This window comes from Megascapheus bottae, chromosome 2 (assembly GCF_031878675.1).
Source record: "Megascapheus bottae isolate mThoBot1 chromosome 2, mThoBot2.hap1, whole genome shotgun sequence".
NCBI classification, from domain to species: Eukaryota; Metazoa; Chordata; class Mammalia; order Rodentia; family Geomyidae; genus Megascapheus; species Megascapheus bottae.
In genome coordinates, this window is record NC_143510.1 from 41987462 (window position 1) to 42011107 (window position 23646).

Below are 23646 nucleotides of genomic sequence, written 5' to 3' on the forward strand. Positions count from 1 at the left end.
GAATCGCAAACCTCAGTTCTCAGCCTCCTCGGTAACTAGGATCACAGGTGTGAGCCACTGGGCCCAGCTCCAATGGTCTTTTTTTTTTGTTTTGGATGAATGCTGGGGCTCATATCTAGAGCCTGATACAGGCATGTAAATGTTCTATCACTGAGCCTTTGCCACTTCCTTTGGTTCTTATGGAGATTAAAGAGAAAATACACTTAAAAGCCCAGTGTTGGTGGCTTATTCCTGTAATCCTAGCTACTGAGGATGCTGAGATTTGAGAATCAAAGTTCAAGGTCAGCCTGGTAAAAGTCCATGAAATTCTTCCATACAAGTAGCCAATTATCCATTCTACAACTAGAAGTGGAGCAGTATCTCAGGTTGTATAGCACCAGCATTGAGGGAGAAAGCTAAGGGATAGATCCTAGGCCTTGAGTTCAAGCCCCAGTACCAGCAGAAAAAGAATAAAAAAATGAAACAAATACACTTAAAGTGCCTAGAATGGTCCTTAAGCACTCAGTGTGGAATGTTGTCATATTATCAGTAGCATTATCAGAGTAAGGGAAAAATGGCTATGAAAGTAATGTAGCTATGAAGTTGTTTTAGAAAATACCCACCTAAAATGTGAAACTATTTTATTTATTTGGTTGGTCGTGGGGCTAGGACTCTGGGCCTGGGCGCTGTTCCTGAGATCTTCAGTTCAAGGCTATCACCCCACAGTGTCACTTCTGGTTTTCTAGTGGTTAATTGGAGATAAGAGTCTTCACAGACTTTAGTGCCCGGGCTGGCTTTGAACCTTGATCCTCAGATATCAGCCTCCTGAGTAGCTAGGATTACAGGAGTGAGCCACTGCCCTGGGCCTGTGAAATAATTTTATAGTTACTAAAAAATGAAGACTGTTTCTGAAAAATACTCAATGAACAATTAATATTTAGTGAACATTCATGAAGCCCTTGGTTCATGAGTGGAGCTGTGGCTTGAGTTATCGATAGAGTGCTAGCCTTGAGCAAAAGAAGCCCCAAACTGGCAAACAAGCAAAAATCTTTAGGTTTGTATATCAGATTATTTTCTCTGAAAAATCTCATTAGATATTAAAATTTTATTTAATTACTTACACTTTTATTGTGCCCCTCCTGGGGCTTGAACTTAGGGCCTAGGCACTGTACCTGAGCTTTATGTTCAAGGCTAGCACTCTACCACTGAGTTTAAGTAAGTCCCAGTCTCACAAAACAAAACTTATAAACAAAAACATCAAACAAAAAAAGTCGGGTGCCGGTGGCTCACACCTGTAATCTTTCCTACTCAGGAGGCTGAGATCTGAGGATCACAGTTGGAAGCCAGGCTGGGCAAAAAAGTCCATGAGACTATTATCTTCAGTTAACCACCAGAAAACTAGAAGTAGAACTGTAGCTCAAAGTGGTGGAGTGCTAACCTTGAGCAGAAAAAAGCTCCAGAATAGGGCCCTGACCCTGAGTTCAAGCCCCATGATTGACAAAACACAACACAAAACAAGTATAGATGAAAAATTTCAAAGACAGTGCTTGGGCATAGTAATTTGACTTTTAAGTTTTTGGTGCTGGAGATTGAACTCAGGGCCTCACTAATGATCAGCACACTGCCACCGAGTGACATCTCTAAATCTTAAGCTGGCTGGGGGTATGGCTCAAATGGTAGACAAGCCTGTTTAGCAAACCTCATTATCACCATGGGGGGGAAAAAGCGATTAGCTCTAATTTAAATGGACAATGGCTAAGAATTCTACATATTTGGGGTTTGGTCTCTGTAATTACATTATTATTCTAAGTAATAGTGTTTATCAAATTTACTTCCAATGTTTTAGATTTCTTTCCGAGTGTGATGCATATAGTTGGTGAAAATATTTATTATAGGGAAATGACATCTTTTTGGTGACAAAGCTCCTTTCTGAATTCTCACCTGCTGCAATCTTCTGCCCATGGCAATAAATAGAAGACGTGAAGTGTATTTAGACAGGGTAATTTCTATTCCAAGTGAAAACATACCACATAGAGGGTTCACAAGACCACACGTGGCTGCATAGGTTAGGTTACACACTACTGTGACTCCCCATAAGTGGGTCTCTGTCATTTTTGATCCGACCACACAGGGTTTTCCCTGGGACTTTTGCTGTTGGGACTAATTTTAGAGATACTGTGGCCATTTCTGCCACCAAATGACAGTGTGTAGGACTAAGGCAGTACAGAGAAAACAGTGGTGAAAAACCTAAAAATAAAATTCCATACTTTAAAAATGTCAACAAGTGTCAGAGTTGGCCTGAGATATGATGGTCGAGTAGCTCTTTACAGTTTCTAGCCGGTTTGTTTATATATGTATATATCTAATAAAACATTATAAATATGACATACACAAATGTATTGTAAATATATAAAATATATAGTTTTATGCATGTTATACATCATCTATATTATATACTATCTATTAATATATTTCATATTGATTATATTATATATACATTATAGTATATGTATATTTTTATTGTTATTACATAATTACATATTATATAGTTATATATGTATGTGTTTCTTATATGTGTCTCATAAAGCTTTTTTTTTCTTTTGAGAGTGACTAGCTTTGTAGCCCTAAACTGTAGAATAAAATAAAATGTAATGTCCAATTTAAAGAATAAAACATTCTTACTATTTACTTGTACAATGCCATGAGTAGTCTATTTCTTGAGATTTTATTCCAACCAGGTTAAAAAAAAGTTTCATTTATGTAATAAAATTAAAAATGTAAAAATATTTTCACTCTAGTTTTTATGTGCAGTCTGTAATGCACTTTCTGTGAGATTATAGCTTAAAAAGTCTTTTATATATATATTTAAAATTTTTACTGTAAAGATGATATAGAGGGGTTACAGTTACCTGAGTTAGGTAATGAGACTTTTCTGCCTGGGCTGGCTTTGAACTGTGATCCTCAGATCTCAGCTTCCTGAGTAGCTAGGATTCCAGGAATGAACCACCAGCACCCAGCTCATCTATTTTTTTGAAAAAAGTTTGATTTCAATTTTTGTAGTATTTTACTGAATCAGCCAGAAACATTATATAATTATATATTATAATCAATATGTAATTTTATTAAAACAATTTTTTCAAGCAGCTTATCACATTGTAGTCCAGGCAGTTTCTAACTTTGGATTTTGTCCTAGATCACTGAGTACAGGAATTGCAGGTGTGTGCCAAGTTGTGAGATTCGAAGATTCTACGATGGTGGTGGTGGTTAACACTTTCATTGCCATTGTAGATTTCAAATTTTACTGCTTTTGTAATTAAAATGGTAATATGAGGATGTTAAAAGAAAGCATTCTAACAAATAGAAATGTACACAGTAGAAAATAAAAGGCTCAATAATCCTATTCCATATAGCTAACCGCTGGGAGACAGGTCATAAAGAAATGTGGTAAATATATCTGACAAGGGCCTAATTCCTAGAACACACAAAGAGCTCAAGAAAACTAACCCTCCCCCCTACAAAGAATCACTAACTCAGTTAATACATGGGCAAAGGAGCTAAATAGAAACTTCTCAGAACTAACAATGGCCAATAAACACATGAAAAAATGCCATAAAAGAAATATCAAGATAACACTGAGATTACATCTCAGTCTATTCAGAATGGACATCATTGGGAATACATGCTGTTAGCTATACACACCTGTAATCCTAGCTACTCAGGAGATATAACTGAGGATTGTGGTTCAAAGCCAGCCTGGGCACTAAAGTTGGTGAGACTCTTTATCTCCAATTAACAATTTGAAAACCAGGAAGTGGCGCTGTGGCTGAAGGAGTAGGGTGGTAGTCTTGAGCTGAAGAGCTCAGGGACAACACACCCAGGCCCAGAGTTCAAGTCCCACAACTGACCAAAATAAAAAATGACTTTATTACACTATTAATGGGAACATAATCTAGTGCAACCATTTTGAAAGGCAGTTTAGAGATTCCTCAAAATCTAAACATAGAACTATCCTATGATTCAGTGATGAGACTCCTGGATAATTATCCAAAAGATTTGAAGTTAGTTACAATACTGTTGCACACTCACAATCACTGCTGCACAATTTACCATAGAAACAACCCAGATACCCTATAATTGACAAATGGATCAAGAAAGTATGGTATATATATATATATATATATATATATATATATATATATGGAATTTTACTCATATATGAGGAAAAATAATATTGTGTCTTGTCTGGGCAATGGATAGACCAGAAAAATTATGTTAAGTGAAATAAGAGTGACATAGGGTGCATATTTTTTCTCACATAAATTATAAATGAAAACATTATAAATGAAATATACACAGGATCATATACAGACATACACAAATTGAAGTATGGTGTATGTGGGGAAGGATTCCAATGGTGTAACACCTTTGAAAAATGAATTTACAGTTTAACAAAATAAATGCCAGGAAGATGAAAGATATTTTGTCAGAGAGGGGTGAGTTCAAAAAGAGGGGGGCAGAGGAATGGAGAGAGAATATGAATGGGAAAATGCAGTTATTATACTCAATATACAGATGTGAAATAGAGCCAGATAACTTGAGGAGCTGGGTGGAGCTGGGTGAAGAATGGTGGAAGGGATAACACTGATCAAGATACATTATATTCATAATATGACATGTTGACAAATCCTTCATATGGCTACTTAAAAGAAAATTTTGAAAATGTGAAAAATATACAAAAAGTATGAACATGGCCATAAGAAACAAAGCAATCAGTAGGTATTTAGCCAGCAAGTTTGGTATGATCACACTGGGAAGATAAAGGAACTGGGAATAGTACAGAGAAATCCTGGCTTATTTATGAATGAACAGAAATATGTTTTATTTAGCAAGATACTGGCACATATCAAGACAAATAGTTTTAAGTAATCACATCTGAAGAATAGAACGTGTTACTGAAGGGGCAAATAATTAAGATATTTGGTTATAAGCTTTTTTAGAGCTATTTTTTTTTTTTTTGAAGCCAGGCTCTCACTGTGTAGCCAAGGCTGGCCTCAAACTTGTACATGGCCTTGAAGCTGCTGTGTAGTTCAGATTGGCCTTCAGCTAATGATTCTCTTCTGTCTGCTACGTGCTGGGGTTACAAGCTCTGCACTGTCATGTTGCTCTTCAAATCACTTACTACCTTTTTTTAATGGATTGATCATAGCATTTCACTGTATCTGATACTTAAAATTTTAAATTTAATTGTTTCTAGTGTAGGCTTTGTCAACTATACAAAATACCAGGGCCAGAAATAATTCATATTTTAGATTTTTGGGGGATGACAGTGAAGTCTAAGACCAAAAAACATTTGTTACACAGATAACCAAAAGGTGTGTAACATATATACATTTGTGCTTCCCTTTGTTACTGGGGTGACAGGTGTATTGCCATTGTACTCAGTCAGAGCCGCCACTGTAGCTTGGGATGACAGGTGTGTGCCATTGTGCTCAGGCACTGGCTGAGATGGAGTCTCAGAACTTATTTTTGCCAGTCCTGGGCTTGCATGATGTCCCCAAGCTTCTTTTGCTCAAGGCTAGCACTTTACCACTTGAGCCACTTCTGGCTTTCTCGGTTTATGTGGTACTAAGGAACTGAATTTAGGGATTCATGCATGCTAGGCAAGCACTCTACCACTAAGTCACATTCCCAGTCCAAATCACACTTTGTTGTTGTTTTGTTTGTCTTTGAGTCTCACAACTTTTATGTCTTCATAACTTTATGAATGGAGATTCCTCTGATCTCTAACTCCCAATTAGCTAGGATTACAGGCTTCAGATACCATGTTAAGACTAGTTAATGTTACCCACCAGCTCTGTGCCTGCCAGCCTGTCTTCAGCCCAGGTCCTAGCCGGAGTCACCAGGCCTCCAGTCAAAATGAGTGATAAGCCAGATATGTCCGAAGTGGAGAAGTTTGACAGATCAAAACTGAAGAAAACTAATACTGAGGAAAAAAACACTCTTCCTTCAAAGGACACTATCCAGCAGGAGAAACACTTTGTTCAAACATCCTAAATGCAGATTGCTTCTCAAGAGCATGCTTCAACCTGGCCTGACATTCCTGCTTTTAGGATTATTTCTGTAAATCTGTGTGTTTGTGGAGATTTGAGGCATCTGTAAATGGTTTATCTTCTATATTCCCTGGTTAGAAGTTCATCATAGCTAGGGCCCCCTTAAATTTGTTTTTAAAGTGAAATTTCAGATGGTAGATGACTGCTGTCAGTAATGTCACTATGGATGACCATTATGAGTGTGGTCCTTGTGCCCCCTACAGACAGAGTGAGCCAGTTTTTAGCTACGATGGTGCCTTCTGCTTTATAATCATACTTTCGTGACATCTTAATTTTCATTTATAGTAAAACATTAAAAAAAAAAGACTAGTTAATGTTGAAGATGTTTTTCATAAGGTAGAATTTTTTTCACTTGAATGATCATGTTGGTGCTTTAAAAATTTAGATTTTGAATTTTCATATTATGGATGTTTAAGCTATATGTAGTCAAAGTGAGATAGAAACATAATATTTTAAAATTATCTTTTTAAAAAAAATGTGGGTCATGGGGCTTGAACTCTGGGCCTAAGCACTTCAGCTCAAGGCTACCACCCTAACTCTGGGCCACAGCTCCACTTCCCATTTTCTAGTGGTTAATTGAACAAGAGTCTCATGATCTTTGGTGCCTGGGATGGCTTTGAACCTTGATCCTCAGATCTCAGCCTCCCGAGTAGCTGGAATTATAGGCAAAAGCCACTGTGCCCAGCTTAAAATGATCATAACTTAAAAAAAAAATTGTCAGTCATGAGGTTTGAACTCAGGATTTGGGTCTTGTCCCTGAGCTCTTTTGCTCAAGGCTTGTGCTCTACCACTTTGGCCACAGCACCACTTTGTTTTTTGGTGGTTAATTGGAGATATGAGTCTCCTGGATTTTCCTGCCTGGGATGGCTTTGAACTGTGATCTTCAAATCTCAGCTTCCTGAACAACTAGGACTACAGGTGTGAACTACCAGTGCCTGACTTAATAATTAAAAACAAAACAGAAATAAATTCTTCATTTTTCTTCTTTTTGTGCTGGGGGTTGAGTTCAAGGCCTTTGGAGCTATCTTTTAGCTTTTTTTTGATAAGGCTGGCACTCTCACTTGAACTACTGCTCACCTTCCTAATTTTGGTGGTTAGTGGTTAATTAGAGGAAAGAGTCTCAATGACTTTCCTGCCTGTATAAAGTGGTATTAAAAGTGTTCTTAGGGTCAATACTAAAAATAATCTTTAGTCCTCAACTGAACTGAGTACTCTTAAGATTTTTAATTTCAAGGCTATTTACATAATAAATACAATTTTAATCACTAAGTTCTTCTTCATCACTGAAATATGCACTTTTCTTTATCCTTGGACGTCTTGAATCATCTGATGTTGAGGGACCCCCTGAACTAGGTTTCCATTTGTTCTGTTCCTCTTCAACTTTGGCTTGCTATAATGTGATTCAGAAAACAAAGAAAACAAAACCAGTATTTATTATGGTGCATCAATTCAAACATGGCAAAACGGTAACACAAATGCCAGCACCGCCAGCATCTTTCCCCTCCCAGGCTATTCAAACAAGAAGCTCTAGTACTCAATTTTGTCACAACGCAGTGCTAATCCAAATCATGCTAGGCAAATTTCTGAGAAATCTTTTTGGTTGAGCTACAAATAGCTTTGCATAATTCTGTAATGAATAACACATTTTAAGTCTTGTAGGACCTTTAAAACTTAGAATGAAGAAATGAAAACTTGATTCATACAAAGAACTTAGAGAAACAGCCCTGTTGCTTCAAATTTAAGTGGAGAGAGAGAAAGGTTGCTGTGGTGAAATGATCATTAGAGTACATAAGGAATATAAAACTTTAATCAAGTTTCATGGTGCCTTTCATTTCATGGTGCCTTTTATTATTGATTTTGGTGATACTGAGGTTTGAATTCAGGGCCTTGAGCTTGCTAGGCTGACACAATATCTCAGGGGCCATGCCTCTAACTGCCTTTCATTTGTTATTTTTAGCCTTTAATAGGCATCTACTGCATCTAGCTATGCATTGGGAAGGGGTCTACTAGGTTCAGTTCAAGGCCTAGACTGGCCTCAAACTATGATCTTCCTGTTACTAGTTTCCCAAGAATTTAGGATTACTGGTGTAATTGGTGGTGTTGCTACCACTGTCTAATTTGTTATTTTCAAATTTAACTTTGTTTTTACTTAGTGTCTTGATGTATAACTCAGGTTAGCTTCAAACAACACGATCACCTTTCCTTGGCCTCCTAAATACTGAAATCTCAGAAATGTACCACCACTTCTGGGTATTTTTTCTTCCCATGATAGGGAGCTGTACTATTGCCTAGGCTAGTCTTATACTAAGTAGGCTCCCACTGACCCTGGCTTAAAAAGTCCACTTCAACACTAGACACCAGACAGATCCTCTCTCTCCTCATGTTCTTCCCCCACTTTTTTTTTTTAAATTCCCTGCAGTACTGGAGATTGAAACCACGGCTTATACCATGTTAGGCAAGTTCTCTATTACTGAAGCCTATCATCAGCCCTAGAATCTCTAAAAGAATGCAATACCTGGAATGCTATGGCCTGACTGAGACTGTCAAGAGCAGGATCTTCTCCTTCATCTTCACTTTCTTCTACTTCCTCACTGAGGAATTAGAAAAAAAAAAATGTCAGAATGCCATCACCTAACAGGTAAGAGACAAAAGCAATATCCTAAGGTACTTATTAAGAACTAGGTATACTGAGCCGGGAGTTTGGCCTAGTGGTTAAAGTGCTTGCCTAGCATGCATGAAGACCCGGATTCGATTCCTTGGTACCACATACATAGAAAAAAAAAAAAAAGCTGGAAGTGGTGCTGAGGCTCAAGTGGTAGAGCTCTAGCCTTGAGAAAGTCCAAGGACAGTGCTCAGGCCCTGAGCTCAAGCCCAGGACTGGCAAAAAAAAAAAAAAAAAAAAAAAAGAGGTATACATACATTTCTTCTGGTTCAGGAACTTTCTTTTTTTTCTTTTTTTCTTTCTTCTTTGGAGGTTCACGTTCTCCAAGCACATTTTTAGGACAGGCATAACTTAAGTGTCCACTTTCCTTTTATGTAACATCAAAAAAGGAAGGAAAAATTTTTGTAATTTTGGCTGTAGAAACTTTGTTATGCCTAAGATTTCAGAATTTAAAAAAGAATATTATACAGGAAATATGTGAAATAACTAAATGATAAAACTTAGTGCTACCACATACTGGTAGCTTATATCTGTAATCCTAGCTACTCAAGAGGCTGAGATCTGAGAATCACAGTTCGAAGCCAGCCTAGGCTGGAAAGCCTATGAGACTCCTGTTTCTAATTAAACACCAAAAGAAGCCAGAGTGGGGCAGTGGCTCAAGTGAAATGGTGCTAGCGATGCACAAATAAGAAGCTTAGATACAGGGTTTAAGCCCTGACTTCAAGCCTCAAGACTCCCGCAAAACAAAACAACAGTTATTTTGAGCAGACCCTGAGATATAATTCCCAAAAAGCTACTTTGATAATTAGGGAGTATTTTAGAAGGTCCTTTAAAAGAATTGTTTCCTAGAACATTTTAAATATCAAATTCCAAGAAATAAGGTAATTTAAAATTATATTTCAAACTTGTTATTTGGTAAAATGGGAATAAAACTTAATTTAAAACATGTTGCATAACTATTAAAAAAACAAAAACAGATGAAAACTATGGATCAAGTGGTAAAGTACCAGCTAAGAATGAAACAGCTGAGTGGTAGTGAGACTCTAATTCAAGTTCCAGTACCATTAAAAGAAAACAAAAACCAAAAAACAAGGGGAGGTTTGGGATAAAGCTCAGCAGTAGAGCATGTGCCAAGCATTGGACCAGGCTGGGTTCAATTACCAGTACCACACAGAAAGCAATAAACACAACAAAAAAATATTACAAATCCAAATGGTATTATTTCAGATACACATTGGGTTAAGTAAAATATATTAACTGTTATTTTTGCCAGTCCTAGGGCTTGAACTCAGGGCCTATGCACTGTCCTTGAGTTTCTTTTGCTTAAGGCTAGTACTCTACCACTTGAGCCACAGTGCTACTTCCAGCTTTTTCTGTGTATGTGATACTGAGGAATCAAACCCAGGGCTTCATGCCTGCTAGCAAACATTCTACCAATAAGCCATATTCTCAGCCCTGTTTCATATTTTTTTTTTTGAGGCAGGGCTTTACTATGTAGCCTCAGAATAAGTGCTGGGATTATTATGGGATTATAGGCCTATGGCACCATGCTTGCCAACAGTGTTTTTTGTTTGTTTGTTTGTTTGCAGTCCTGGGTCTGGAACTCAGGGCCTGAGCACTATCCTTGGACTTTCCTCAAGGCTAGAGCTCTACCACTTGAGGCACGGCACCACTTCTGGCTTTTTCTATGTAGGTGGTCCCAAGGAATTTGTGCATGCTAGGCTGGCACTCTACCACTAGGCCAAACTCCTAGCCCTATTATCTCTTTTGGTGATTACCAAAACTATAAGTGGCTAACAGAAGATCATAAGGAGAATTAGAAAATGTGGAGATAGTTCAGCCACAAAATACTGACATCACATCTTACAGAGAGGCTACGTCACAGTATGACACTGGTCTTAACCTTAGGCTTAAACACTGGCAAATATAGAAAATAGGCACTATCCTTGACAAAAATTTGTTACTAAAATCTTTTTAAGACAATGGAACAAATATTATTATTAAATATTATTCTACAACTGGTTAGAGAATGATTTTAAAGATCTAGAAACTTGGAAGTACAGTTGTAGCTCAAGTAGTAGAGTACTAGCCTTGAGCACAAAGAGGTTCAGGGACAGTTTGCCCCCCAACTACAACTACCAACTACAAAACTTGTGGGGCTGAGAATATGGCCTAGTGGTAGAATGGTTACCTAGCATGCATGAATGGTTCAATTCCTTGGTACCACATACACAGAAAAAGCCAGAAGTGGCACTGGGGCTCATACCTGTAATCCTAGCTACTCAGAAGGCTTTAATTAGAGGATTGTGGTACAAAGCCAGCTTAGGCACTAAAGTCCATGAGACTGTCATCTCCAATTAATCACTAGAAAAATGGAAGTGGTACTGTGGTTCCAGGGGTAGAGCCGTAGCCTTGAGCTAAAATCTCAGGGACAGCACTCAGGCCCAGAGGTAGGGCGGTAGCCTTGAGCCGAAGAGCTTAGGGACAGAGCCCAGGCCCAGAGTTAAAGCCCCATGACCAACCAAAAAAAAAAAAAAAAAAAAAAAGCTCAAGGACAGTGCCTAGGCACTGAATTCAAGGCCCATCAAAAACAAACAAATAAATAAAGGAAAAAAGAAAAAGATTTAGAACTGGTGAAAATAACATGATGTATGATCCAACCAAGATTATCTTGACATAGATTTCAATGAAATTTGCTTAGATAACACAACTTTTTTTTTTGGTCCGTTGTGGGGCTTGAACTCTGGGGGCCTAACCACAGTCTTTGAGCTCTTTAGTTCAAGGCTAACGCCCTACCTACCCCTTGAGCTATAGCACCACTTCTGGTTTTCTGATAGTTAACTGGAGATAGAGACTCAAGGATAAGAGTCTCTGGACTTTATTGCTCAGACTGGCTTAGAACTTAGAACCGCAATCCTCAGATCTCAGCCTCCTGAGTAGTTAGGATTACAGGAGTGAGCCACCACACCCAGCTCCTTTCCCCCCACTTTTTTTTTTAATTTTTAAAAATTTTTTTTCATATATTTTTTATTGTAATTAATAGAAGGGTTACTTGATATTTGCCAGATAGAAGGTGCATTAATTCACATACATTGATACCCTTCCACTTGTCTTGGTCCCCACCAGCCTTTTTTTTTTTTTTTTTAATTATGTATGTTTTTGTCGATCCCTTTGAGGGATGGGAAAAAAAGAAGTCAGGTACCGTGCCCATGCCCTGAGGTCGAGCCCCATGCCATGGAGAATGCCTTCAGCTGTGGACAAGTTCATTGAGTTTTAGGGTCACTTACCCCACATTCGTAACACTTTGATTTATCAAAGTAGTTTCGCCTTCGGATGAACTCGGCTGCTCTTCCATTGTCAATAGCAATGCTTGCCTTTATGACTCTACCAAATAACTAAGCCAGAGAAAAATATAAATGCACAGAAATGTATTTCACTGAAACCTACAACTAGTTATTTAATCCTGATTGCTCATATCTTCAGTTCCACTTTATTTCTTGGGTTATTTGAGCAATTGCTCCATATGTATAATAAATTCTATCCTGTAGTACTTTTCTTTCTTACGTTTTACTAATATTGACATCTGTTTTTCAGCCCCCCCCTTATAGGTTATATATTCTCTGAATCCATACTCATCACATTTGTCTCTATTATATCTCCCCTTTTTCTTTTGGTTTTTGGGTTAAAAAATCTTCATGAGAATAAATGACTTACCTGTTTGTTGTTAATTGCTCTGGTGCAGTTTTGTGCAGAGTCTTTATCCAAAAACAAAATAAATGCAACCCCTTTACTTCTCCTAGTATCTTTATCTTTCATTATAGTAACCCTGAAAACATAAATGAAAAGTCAATTACACATAAGGAAGAAATAAATAAGGCATATAATAAGCTACACCCTCTCCCCCCTGTGGCTTATACCTGTAATCCTACCTCAGGAGGCTGAGATCTGAGGAGTGGTTTGAAGCCAGCCTGGGCAGGAAAGTCCATGAGACTCTTACCTCTAATAAACTACTCAGAGAAAGCCAGAAGAGGTGCTGTGGCTCAAGTGGTAGAATGCTAGGCTTAGGCAAAAAAAGGCTCAGGGATAGTGCCCAGATACTGAATTCAAGTCTCAGGACAAGCAAAAAAAAAAGGCAGAAATTAGTAACTCCTTGAGAAACTCAAGTTTTAAGAAGAATTAAATATTAAGACATTTTAAAATAAGAGATTAATAATACAGTTAAGCAATCAGCTATCTCTTCAATACTGTACGATAGCAAAGAACAGAGGGGATATTGAAAGAAAGAAAGAAAAGGCTGGGAGTTTGGCCCAATGGTAGAGTGCTTGCCTAGCATGCACAAAGATCTGGGTTCAATTCCTCGGTACCACATACGTAGGAAAAGGCTGGAAGTGGTGCTGAGGCTCAAGTGGTAGAGCTCTAGCCTTGAGAAAGTCTAAGGACAGTGCTCAGGCCCTAAACTCAAGCCCAGGACTGGCAAAAAGAAAAAGAAAAAGAAAGAAAGAAAGAAAAGCTGAGTGCTGGTGGCTATTTCAGAGGTGGAGATCTGAGGTTTGTGGTATTCCCAGTACTGGCATGGAAAAAAAAAAATAAGGATGGGAATGAGGAATGGCACTTGGCAGGGCAGAGAAACTACTCCTTCACCATGAAAAATATTCAAAGCAAAGCAGAGAAATTTTCTTAAATACAAAAAAATAAAACAAAATTTCTTACTTATTTGCTTTCCCAATAGTTTAGTGTCTGATATTACATTTAAAGAAATATATGTTTAAGCCTGGCATGGTGGCTCATACCTGTAACCCTAGCTAATCAGGAGGCTGAGATATGAGGATCAAGGTTCAAAGCCAGGCTAGGAACAAAAGGATCTGAGACTCTCTCTCCAACAAACCACTAGAAAATGGGAAGTGGGGCTTGGCTCAAGGGTAGGGTGGTAGCCTTGAGCTGAAGAGCTTAGGGAGAGTGTCCAGGCCAAGTTCAAGCCCCATGATCCATCCAAAAAAAAAAAAGTATATTTAAAGAAGTGGATTAAGAACAAAAAGACTTTGAAACTTTCTTAAAAAAAAAAAAAGGCTGGAGGCCTAGCTCAGAAGTAGAGTGCCAGCCTCACTAGTATGAGACCCCCAAGTTTAAATGCCAGTAATCCTAGCTACTCAAGAGACTGAGATCTAGGCATCACAGTTCAAAGCCAGATTAGGCAGGAAAGTCTGTGAGACTCATCTCCAATGAACCATAACTGGAAATGGAGCTGTGGCTCAAGTGGTAGAGTGCTAGCCTTGAGTAAAAAAGCTTAGGAACAGTGCTCAGATCCTGAGTTCAAGTGCTAGGACCACCACATGCACAAAATCACTAATAAGGGCCAGATGGACAGTATATACCTTCAGCTGTGACACCCTGAAATGGATATAACTTTTATTAAGTATAGTAGCCAAGAAAAATACAACACAAATCTAATCATGACAAATATCAATGAAACAAAACAGAAAAGGGAGGGGGGGGCTGATTTTTTTTTTTCTTCTGGTCTGTCGTGGGACTTGGAATTCTGGGCCTGGACCCTATCCCTGAGTTCTTCAGCTCAAGTCTGCTGACCTACTCCTTGAATCACAGTGCCACTTCGGTTTTTTGGTGGTTAATTGGAGATAAGAGTCTCAGGGACTTTAGTACCCAGTCTGGCTTTGAACTATGATTCTCAGATCTCAGCCTCCTGAGTAGCTAAGATTACAGGCATGAACCACTGCGCCTGGTTCTGAACACTACTATTGAGATTTCTCAAGGCTAGCACTCTATCACTTGAGCCATCGCACCCCTCCAGCTTTTTCTGTGTTTGTAGCACTGAGGAATGGAACCCAGGGCTTCATTCATGCTAGACAGGCACTCTACCATTATGCCACACTCTTTGGCCCTCAAATTCTTATAATCCTTTTGAATTCTTGGCCCCAAGGGGCATTATCCATGATCATTTTCTACCATTTTCCAGAGATATTTATGCTTTGTAGAAATGGAGAGAATATATTTTGTATTTATCAGTCTCATAAATGCTTTGTAAGTCATACACATTGATATCTTAAATTTTATGTTATTTACTGACAAGTGGCAACTTATTTATAGTATACCTGATAACACATTCTAGTGCAAAGTATTTGCTTAAATGAAGACTGATGTCTATTCACTTACAAAGGGGCTTCTATCCAACAAATCAATTTATATAAACAGTATGTGGTTTTAGTTTTATTTTTTGGTACTGGTCTTGGGGCTTGAACTCTGGGCCTGAGTGCTGACCCTGAACTTTATTTTATTTATTTATTTTTTTTTGCCAGTCCTGGGCTTAAGCTCAGGGCCTGAGCACTGTCCTTGGTCTTTCTCAAGGCTAGAGCTCTACCACTTGAGCCTCAGCACCACTTCCAGCTTTTTTCTATGTATGTGGTACCGAGGAATCGAACCCGGGTCTTCATGCATGCTAGGCAAGCACTTTAACCACTAGGCCAAACTCCGGCCCTGACCCTGAACTTTAAACTATGATCCTCAGATGTCATTTTCTTGAGTAACTAGGGTTATAGATGTGTGACACCAGTGGCTGACAAGAACAATGCATCTTGATCCTTCTCGCCCCTTCCATTTTTCTTCCCCATCTCTCATTGTTTTACATTAAATGAGACAGGTTCTCACTATGTGGCACAGGCTGGCTCCACATCCTAAATTGTAGGATTAGTGGTATGTACCACCATACCTAGTGAGTCTTTTCATTTATTTTTTCTTTTTGTCAGTTGTGAGGCTTGAACTCAGGGCCTGGTCCCTGTCCCTGAGCTTTTCCCTCAAGGGTGGTATTCCACCACTTTGAGCCACAGCATTACTTCCAGCTTTCTGGTGGTTAACTGTAGATAAGAGCCTCAAGGACTTTCCTGGCTGGGCTGGCTTTGAAGCTGGTCCTCAGATCTCAGTAGCTAGGATTACAGGTGTGGGCAACCAATGCAACCCTACAGAGTCTTACACTGGATAATAGCATTAGTAACAAAACAGTAAAAGATTATGAAGATTATTTAAATGAATTGTGAAGTAGTAAAATGTGAATACCAAACAAACATTACATCTTCATAGTACTAAAGACCAGTCATAATATAAAATCAAGTTAAAAAACAAAATTTTCGGGTAGAGGGAGGTAAAGGGGGACAAAAACATGAGAAGGGTATCAATGTTCAAAAGTAATGCACCTACTACCTCACAAATACAACAGTAATCCCTCTATACATTACCCCGACAATAAAATATAAAAAAAAATTGCATGGCCTGGGAGTTTGACCAAGTGGTAGAGTGCTTGCCTAGTATGCATGAAGTCCTGGGTTTGATTCCTCAGTAATATATACATAGAAAAAGCCAGAAGTGGTGCTATGGCTCAAGTGCTAGAGTGTTAGCCTTGAGAAACCCCAAGAACAGCACTCGGAGTCTGAGTTCAAAGGGGCTTCCATCCAACAAATCAATTTATACAAACAGTATGTGGTTTTAGTTTTTATTTATTTTTTGGCACTGGTCTTGGAGCTTGAACTCTGGGCCTGAGTGCTGTTTTTTGTTGGTTTTTTTTTGTTGTTGTTTTTTCTAGTGAGGACTAGGAAAAAAAAATTGTCCTGATAGAATAAAGTCTTAAAAAACAGTCTACATGCCGGGTGCCAGTGACTCATGCTTATAATCCTAGCTACTCGAGAGGCTGAGATCTGAGTATTGAGATTCAAAGCCAGCCTGGGCACAAAAGTCTGTGAGATGCTCATCTCCAATTAACTACCAGAAAACAGGAAGTAGTGCTGTGGCTCAAGTGGTAGAGCTTAGCCTTGCGCTGTCTTCAGCTCACGGATAGCGCCCAGGCTCAGCATTTAAGCCCCATGACCCAACCGACAAAAAGCAAAAACAAAACAAAGTGTACATGTTTATGTATGTAGAAAAGCAATGAAAATATGCATAAAACATATCTTATAATGTGAATAATGTGAATACTTACTTCACAACTTTCCCATACTTGGAAAATATCTGAAAAAAAAAAAGACCACATGATAGTTTATAATTTAATATTTTTTTGCCTTTTTTTGGGGGACGTGGGGGTGGGACTGGGTCTTACCATAGATCCAGTTTGAGTCAGCCACCCAAGTACTATTATTACAGGTGTGCACCACCACACCTGGCATAATTTATATACAAGATCAAATTCCCATATATATATATGTATATATATGTATTTATATGTGAAAATATAATGATCTAATTTAATAGAGCTATACAGCACAAATATCAAATTGGACTACATTAATATATATATATATATATATATATATATATATTAGATTTTATGTTTCAGGAGGGAGTTACTCAACAACTCAAATGATAGAGAAAGAGAAACATGGCTGGCTCCTCATGCAGGAAATGGGAGCTAGTAAAGACTCCTCAAAATGTATTTTGATAGAAATATAATATTTAGAACAAGTGTGTTTGGAAGTTTTTTCCTCACATAGTCAAAATCTGCAGTTTATGTACAATGACAAAATTCTTTGTTATATCTTATGAAAATAAAATTAGCCTTCTATCTATACAAGAAATATTTTCTACATTTAGGAAGCTGAGGTAGGAGAACTGTGAGTTTAAGTCCAATCTGGGTATTTAGCAAGTCCCTGTCTCCAAACACACACACTAATTTTTTTTTTCCTAGGTTACAAGACAGTTCTTTTATTAGAATCTTATATACCTGCCTCAGCTTCTAATTGTTTTCTTTTTTGATGCCAGTTGTGGGGCTAAGTGCTGTCACTGAGCTTTTTTGCTCAAGGCTAGAGCTCTACCACTTTTAATAAGTTTATTGGAGGTAAGAGTCTCATGGACTTTCCTGCTTAGGCTGGCTTTGAACTGTGATCCTCAGATCTCAGTCCTTTGAGTAGCTAGGATTATAGATGTTAGCCACCAGCACCTGGCTAGCTTTTAGGTTTTCTTAAAGAAGGGTGTGGACTAAACAAAACAAACCAAGCAATCCATAAAACATTTCCACTTGTGGTAGATCCAAGGCATATCCACGGCAACTGTCGACTCCATAGCAGCTAGCAACTCTTCCAAAGCTCTAGCAACTTTTTGCTTCAATGTAGAATGTCATTATTCTTATTCTCCACTCATGGTCTAAATTGTCTAACCCGACCTCAAATTACTTACATGTATGTGTATGAACTTGTAATGGAAAACCCATTTCTATATGAACTTGTAATGGAATGATGAAAAGCCTGTACTCTCAGCGCTAGGCAAGCTGTGGTAGGATCATGAGTTGTAGGCCAGACTGAGTAACATAACATACTCTATCTTGAGGGAGAAAAAAAAAGAAAAATCCCATTTTATAGCTCTCCATCCTCTGACCTTTTCTTCCCTTTTACTTCTACATCTTCACCCTAAGCCATGTCATCTATTTCTACTTTAGCCAGTACCTACCTATATACTCACAATTCTTATTTATTGCATAATGTTCCACAGGACAGTCTTCAAAATACCCTAATACAAACAACCAATAAAATTCTGAGTTCTATGAATCGTTGCAAAATGCTGCAACAAAGCAATAATTGGACTCTGATGTTAGTTAATACTGGAGGCAGGGGATCAGAAATTTTTCCCCTTTCTATTTTCTCCCCAGTACTCATCCTGGAGCTTGAACTCAGTCCCTGGTTCTGTCCCTGAGTTTTGGTGCTCATGACTAGTATTCTGCCACTCCAGCCCACAGCTCTACTTCCTGCTTTTTTTCATAGCTAATCTGGGAAATTAAGAGTCTCATGAGATTTCCTGACCTGGTTGCTTTAAACCTTTACCCTCAGAGCTCAGCCTTCTGAGTTGCTAGGATTACAAGGTGCCTGGCTAGATCAGTAATTTCTAATGGCAGTCTCCTCGTGCTCCTCTAAGCTCAACCTCCCAGTTCTGGGATTACAGTCTTGACTATGATACCTGGACAAACTTGACTTTTTCATATTTGCATTTTTTCTTTCTCTTCAATACCACATCCTTGGTTCATTTTTTTTTTTTTTTTTTTTTTTTTTTTTGCGAGGGTCGGGGGGAGAGGCTGGGTGCAAGTGGCTCATGTATGTAATCTTTGCTACTCAGGAGCCTGTCTGAGATCTGAGGATCAAGGTTTGAAACTAGTCTGGGAAGGAAAGTATTTGAGACTCATATCCTCAATTAACTAGCAAAAAGCCAGAAGTGGAGCTGTGGTCAAGTGATAGAGGACTAATTAACCTTGAGCAAAAAAGTACAATATGACAATGCTCAGGCTCTGAGTTCTAGCCCTTGTTCTCTCCAGTGCACTGTCTCTGTTTTTTGTTGCTGATGCATTGAAACAGGGCCTTAGGCTTGCTTGGCAAGTACTCTATCATTCAAACCGCATCCCCCAACACCACCCCCTTCCTTACTTTTTTTTTTTTTTGGAAGCAGGGTCTCATTTGTTTGGTCAGACTGGGCTCAAACTTACAGTCCTACCTAATTTCACCTCCTGAGTAGTTGGGAATATAGGCACTACAGCTGGCTTAATTCTCTTAAGAAATAGTCCTTTTTTTTTGGCCAGTCCTGGGCTTGAGATCAGGGCCTCAGCACTGTCCTTGGACTTTCTCAAGGCAAGAGCTCTACCACTTGAGCCTCAGCACCACTTCCGGCTTTTTTCTATGTATGTGGTACGGAAGAATCAATCCTGGGTCTTCGTGCATCCTAGGCAAACACTCTACCACTAGGCCAAACTCCCAGCCCAAAGCAGTCCATTTTTATTCTGTTCTTTGAAGCTCAAATTATCTCAACCAAAACACTATGTATAACATATGCAGGGATCTCTGCATCTTTCAAAGAATTTGTAGTTCACAACCACACATCTGCAGGAAAAATGCAGTTGGAAATTTTATTAGCTATAAGGTAACAAGGTAAAAGAACATGCTGGAAGAAATTCCATCTCCTCCAGTCACTCTTCCCTTTTTTGGGGGGGTGGGGGTCAGCTGTGGGGCTTGAACTCTGGGCCGGGTGCTGTCCCTGAACTGTTCAGCTCAAGGCTAGTCCTCTACTACTTGAACCACAGTGCCATTTCCAGCTTTCTGGTGGTTAATTTGAGATAAGAGACTCACAGACTTTTGTGCCCAGGCTGGCTTTGAACCACAATCCTCAAATCTCAGCCTCCTGAGTAGCTAGGATTACTGACCAACAAACAAAACTATGAAGCTTCCATCATGTACATTCACTAGAATATATATATATATATATACTTCCTTAATCTGAGAAAGGACCAGTTTACTCTGATCAGTCCACTCCTCCAAAATGCCAAGTAAACAAGCAGGAAGAATTAGCCTACCACAATAGTTCCTACTTCATTCAACAAGTTGACTCTTAAGTGCTTATTGGGTTTTGTCCTGTTTGTCTTGTTTTTTTGAGATAAGCTATGTAGCCCACTTTGGCCCTGAATTCAAGTTCTGGATATGACAGTCCCTGGAGTGCTAAGTTTAAATCCATCTTCTGTGGTTATAAAAATTTGGCATTCCCTATAAAACCACAGTAAATTCTCTTTAGAAATTATAGGTTTGAGGGGCTGGGAGTTTGGCTTAGTAATAGAGTACTTGCCTAGCATGCACAAAGACCCAGGTTCGATTTCTTGGTACCACATACACAGAAAAAAGCCAGAAGTGGTGAAGTGGCGCAAGTGGTAGAGTTCTACCCTTGAGAAAGTCCAAGTACAGTGCTCAGGCCCTGAGTTCAAAGCCCAGGACTGGCCAAAAAAAAGAAAAAAAATGAAATTATAGGTTTGAGCTGGGCACAATGGCTCAGGCCTATAAGCCTAGCTACTCAGGAGACTGAGATCTGAGGATAACAATTCAAAGCCAGCCAGGGCATTAAAGTCCATGAGACTCTTCCCTCCAGTTAACCACCAGAAAACCGGAAGGGGCACTGTGGCTCAAGGAATAGGGCAGTAGCCTTGAGCTGAAGAGCTCAGGCCCAGAGTTCAAGCCCTATGACTGACCATATTCATATGGACATATTCATATTTATAATGTCTTTGATTTTTTGATGGCACAAGTACATTATAATGTACCTATTAGGAAGTTTTACCAGAGGCTGGGAGTGCTTGCCTAGCATGCAAAGCCCTGGGTTTGATTCCTTGGTATTACATACACAGATAAAGCCAAAAGTGGTGCTGTGGCTCAAGTAGTAGAGCCCTAGTCTTGAGAAAGCTCAAGACAGTGCTCAGGCCCTGTGTAGAAGTCCCAGGACTGGCAAAAAAGAAAAAAGAAAGAAAGGGAAGAATCTTTACCAGGGTAAACTATTTGCTTAAATTATGGGCCTGAGCCACACATCCACTTCTTGATTTTTGCTAGTTAATTTGAAGTTTGTCTGTCCATCTGGCTTTGAACCCCGGTCCTCAGATCTCAATCTTGATATTCCTTCCTCAGTATATAGAATACTACTTGCTTACATTAATTCTCTATCTTAAGATAGAAACTTACCCGATATAAGTCATTGTTTGTCAGGGAGAAGGGCAAGTTGGACACATATACAGTGCTCTTACTCGGGGCCAAACCACCACTCATTTCTGAAACAGGAAACAAATCAACTCAGAAGCTTTTTTTTTCTTTTTTTTTTTTTTTTTTGGTCTGTCGTGGGGCTTGAACTCTGGGCCTGGGCAATGTTTCTGAGCTCTTCAGCTCAAGGCTACTGCCCTAACCTTTGAGCCATACCACCACTTCCATTTTTCTAGTGATTAATTGAAGATAAGAGTCTCCCAGACCTCTGTGCCCAGGCTGGCTTTGAACTGTGATTCTCAGATCTCAGCCTCCTGAGTAGCTAGGATTACAGGCTTGTGCCACTTTTTAAAGTAGACATTCCTACATCAAAGTGAAACCAAATATGGAAAATCACTGATTTAAATTTCAAAAGCCCACAGCTCAAGGAATTTTTCGTAGTCTTGTCTGAGCTTTTATTACAGGGCTATTTGGGTCCCAAGAAGAGTGTTTTTTTCTTTTTTTCTTTTTTTTTTGTCAATCAGGGGCTTGAACTCAGGGCCTGGGCACTGTTCCTGAGCTTTTTTTGCTCAAACCACAGCGCCACTTTTGGCGTTTTCTGCTTACATGGTACAGAGGAATGGAATTCAGGGCTTCATGGTTCCTAGTCAAGCACTGTACCACTAAGCCACATTCCCAGCTCACTGAGGGTTTTTGTTTGTTTATTTGTTTTTGTTTTTGTTTTTTTTTGCCACCAGTCCTGGGTTTGAGCTCAGAGCATGAGCACTGTCCTTGGACTTTCTCAAGGCTAGAGCTCTAACACGTGAGCCATAGCACCACTTCTGGCTTTTTACTATGTATGTGGTACTGAGGAATTGAACCCGGGTCTTGGTGCTTGCTAGGCAAGCACTCTACCACTAGGCCAAACTCCCTGCCCCTTAAAAACTAGATAAAGGAAAAACCCTGAGGCTACTCTTTCAATTTTCTAAGACGTAGAGTTAGAAAGGTGCTTCTGGATCACTAGCACATCAAGTGGGAAAGAGTCTGAACTAATTTTTTCTAATAATTTTGGGTTGTTATTATATACATATATAATATATAGTCGAATGATGCTAAGAGAAGCATTTAGTTTCATATCTTGACATTGTAAAGTTCTTTGGCTTTCTTCATTTTGGGTGTTATCACCAAATCATGAAACAAACAAGAGCCAGGTGCTGGTGACTCATGCCTGAAATCCTAGCTACTCAGGAGGCGAAGATGTCAGGATCGTGATTCGAAGCCAGACAAGGCAGGTAAAGTCCGTGAAACTCTTTATCTCCAATTAACTACCCCAAACCCTTAGCACTGACCAAAAAAAAAAAGCGTCGGGGCAGCGCCCAGACCACGAGTTCAAGCCTTAGAGCAGGCGCGCGCGCACACACCCACACCACACCGCTTGTCACTTAGCGAAGTAGTTTGGAAAATGTGCTTAAGGCTTGTCTATGAGTAGTGGGGAGGAGGATTACTTTGAAAACCAATCAACATCAATAGTGTTTTAAAAAGTATCTCGTGCAGGTTAAAGGTGAATTGTCTAATTAAAGGGGAGACCTCATCGGGGCAAAAGGCTCGGGCTGGGATAAGGCCGTAGGAGCAGCTTTTACCTTCAGGTAGGGGCGAGTTCCGGCAACCGAAGAAAGGCCCAGGCTAAGGTGGGGCTTAACCCCGACAGTTCCTCCAGCCCCGCAGAAGTTTAAGCATCTCAGGTCCTAGGGGGAGCGTAGCAAAGAGAATTGAAAGCAGACGGCGCCTGTACCCGGATCTGCAGGAACCCCGGGCTCTGGGGGCTCCGGCGCGGTTTGTTGACGTCACAACAGTCGCGCCGGAAGTGCCTTCCCGAGATCGTGGGATCGTGGTCACGAGCCGACGACTGGATTTCGCGGGATTCCTCTGGAAGCTTCGAGTCGGTGAGCGCGTTTTATTTCTCGTTGGAGAAGACTAGGGATGTGAAAAAAGGACTAATAAGCTCTCCGGGGTTGCGGGTGGGTATGTTTGGTAGTAAAATAGGAGTCTCTTGTTGCATTTGATTGTGAAGTGTTTGTATGTGGGTGTGTGTATGTGTGCGTGCCGGTACTGGGGCTTGAACTCAGGGCCTAGACGCTGGTTCTGAGCCTTTTTTGCTCAAGTCTCGCACCACGTGAGCCACAGCTGGCTTTTGGTGGTTGATTGAAGTCTTTCACAGACTTTCCTGCCCGCCCTGGTTTCGAACCGCGACCCACTTATCTCAGTTTCCTAAGTAGCTAGGGTTACCGATGTGAGCCACCGATGCCCACCATGGATTGTGAACAATTATTACGTTTGGACTTCGGAGTGGAGAGAGACGCTAAGTTTTGACATGAAGGAAAAGAAAAACTTGGTTCAAATATTTAGGTTCATTTTTCTTTAGCAGCTT

At 39.6% G+C, this 23646-nt stretch overlaps 2 protein-coding genes and 1 pseudogene across 19 annotated transcripts in view; 2 read left to right on the forward strand and 1 right to left on the reverse strand.

Moving 5' to 3' along the window:
• Pphln1 (periphilin 1) overlaps positions 1-23646 on the forward strand; it is a 147787-nt gene that overhangs the window by 19440 nt on the left and 104701 nt on the right. For 13 of the 17 annotated variants that reach the window (XM_090324315.1, XM_090324271.1, XM_090324280.1 and 10 more), the window contains exon 1: positions 23087-23161. The exons of 2 other annotated variants lie outside the window; for them this stretch is intronic. The gene's annotated coding sequence lies outside the window, so the exon portion shown is untranslated. Of the gene's footprint in view, positions 1-23057; positions 23237-23646 lie in introns of those variants that run through there. 2 more of the 17 variants (XM_090324405.1, XM_090324323.1) reach the window with 2 other exon arrangements.
• Zcrb1 (zinc finger CCHC-type and RNA binding motif containing 1) lies at positions 528-23059 on the reverse strand. 2 transcript variants are annotated; one of them, XM_090324420.1, is made up of 8 exons: positions 22859-23059; positions 21225-21310; positions 16733-16761; positions 12466-12577; positions 12039-12146; positions 9009-9118; positions 8605-8680; positions 528-845 (listed from the first exon to the last, which is right to left on the reverse strand). In XM_090324420.1, exons 2-8 carry the CDS (start codon positions 21306-21308, stop codon positions 819-821), a joined length of 546 nt encoding a protein of 181 aa, XP_090180546.1. In that variant the 5' UTR covers positions 21309-21310; positions 22859-23059; the 3' UTR covers positions 528-818. The 2 variants fall into 2 exon arrangements, with proteins under 2 accessions (XP_090180546.1, XP_090180542.1); XM_090324416.1 differs by lacking the exon at positions 528-845 and adding an exon at positions 6653-7479 and having other exon boundaries at positions 22859-22996.
• Positions 5616-6352, forward strand: LOC150066716 (thymosin beta-15A pseudogene; annotated as a pseudogene).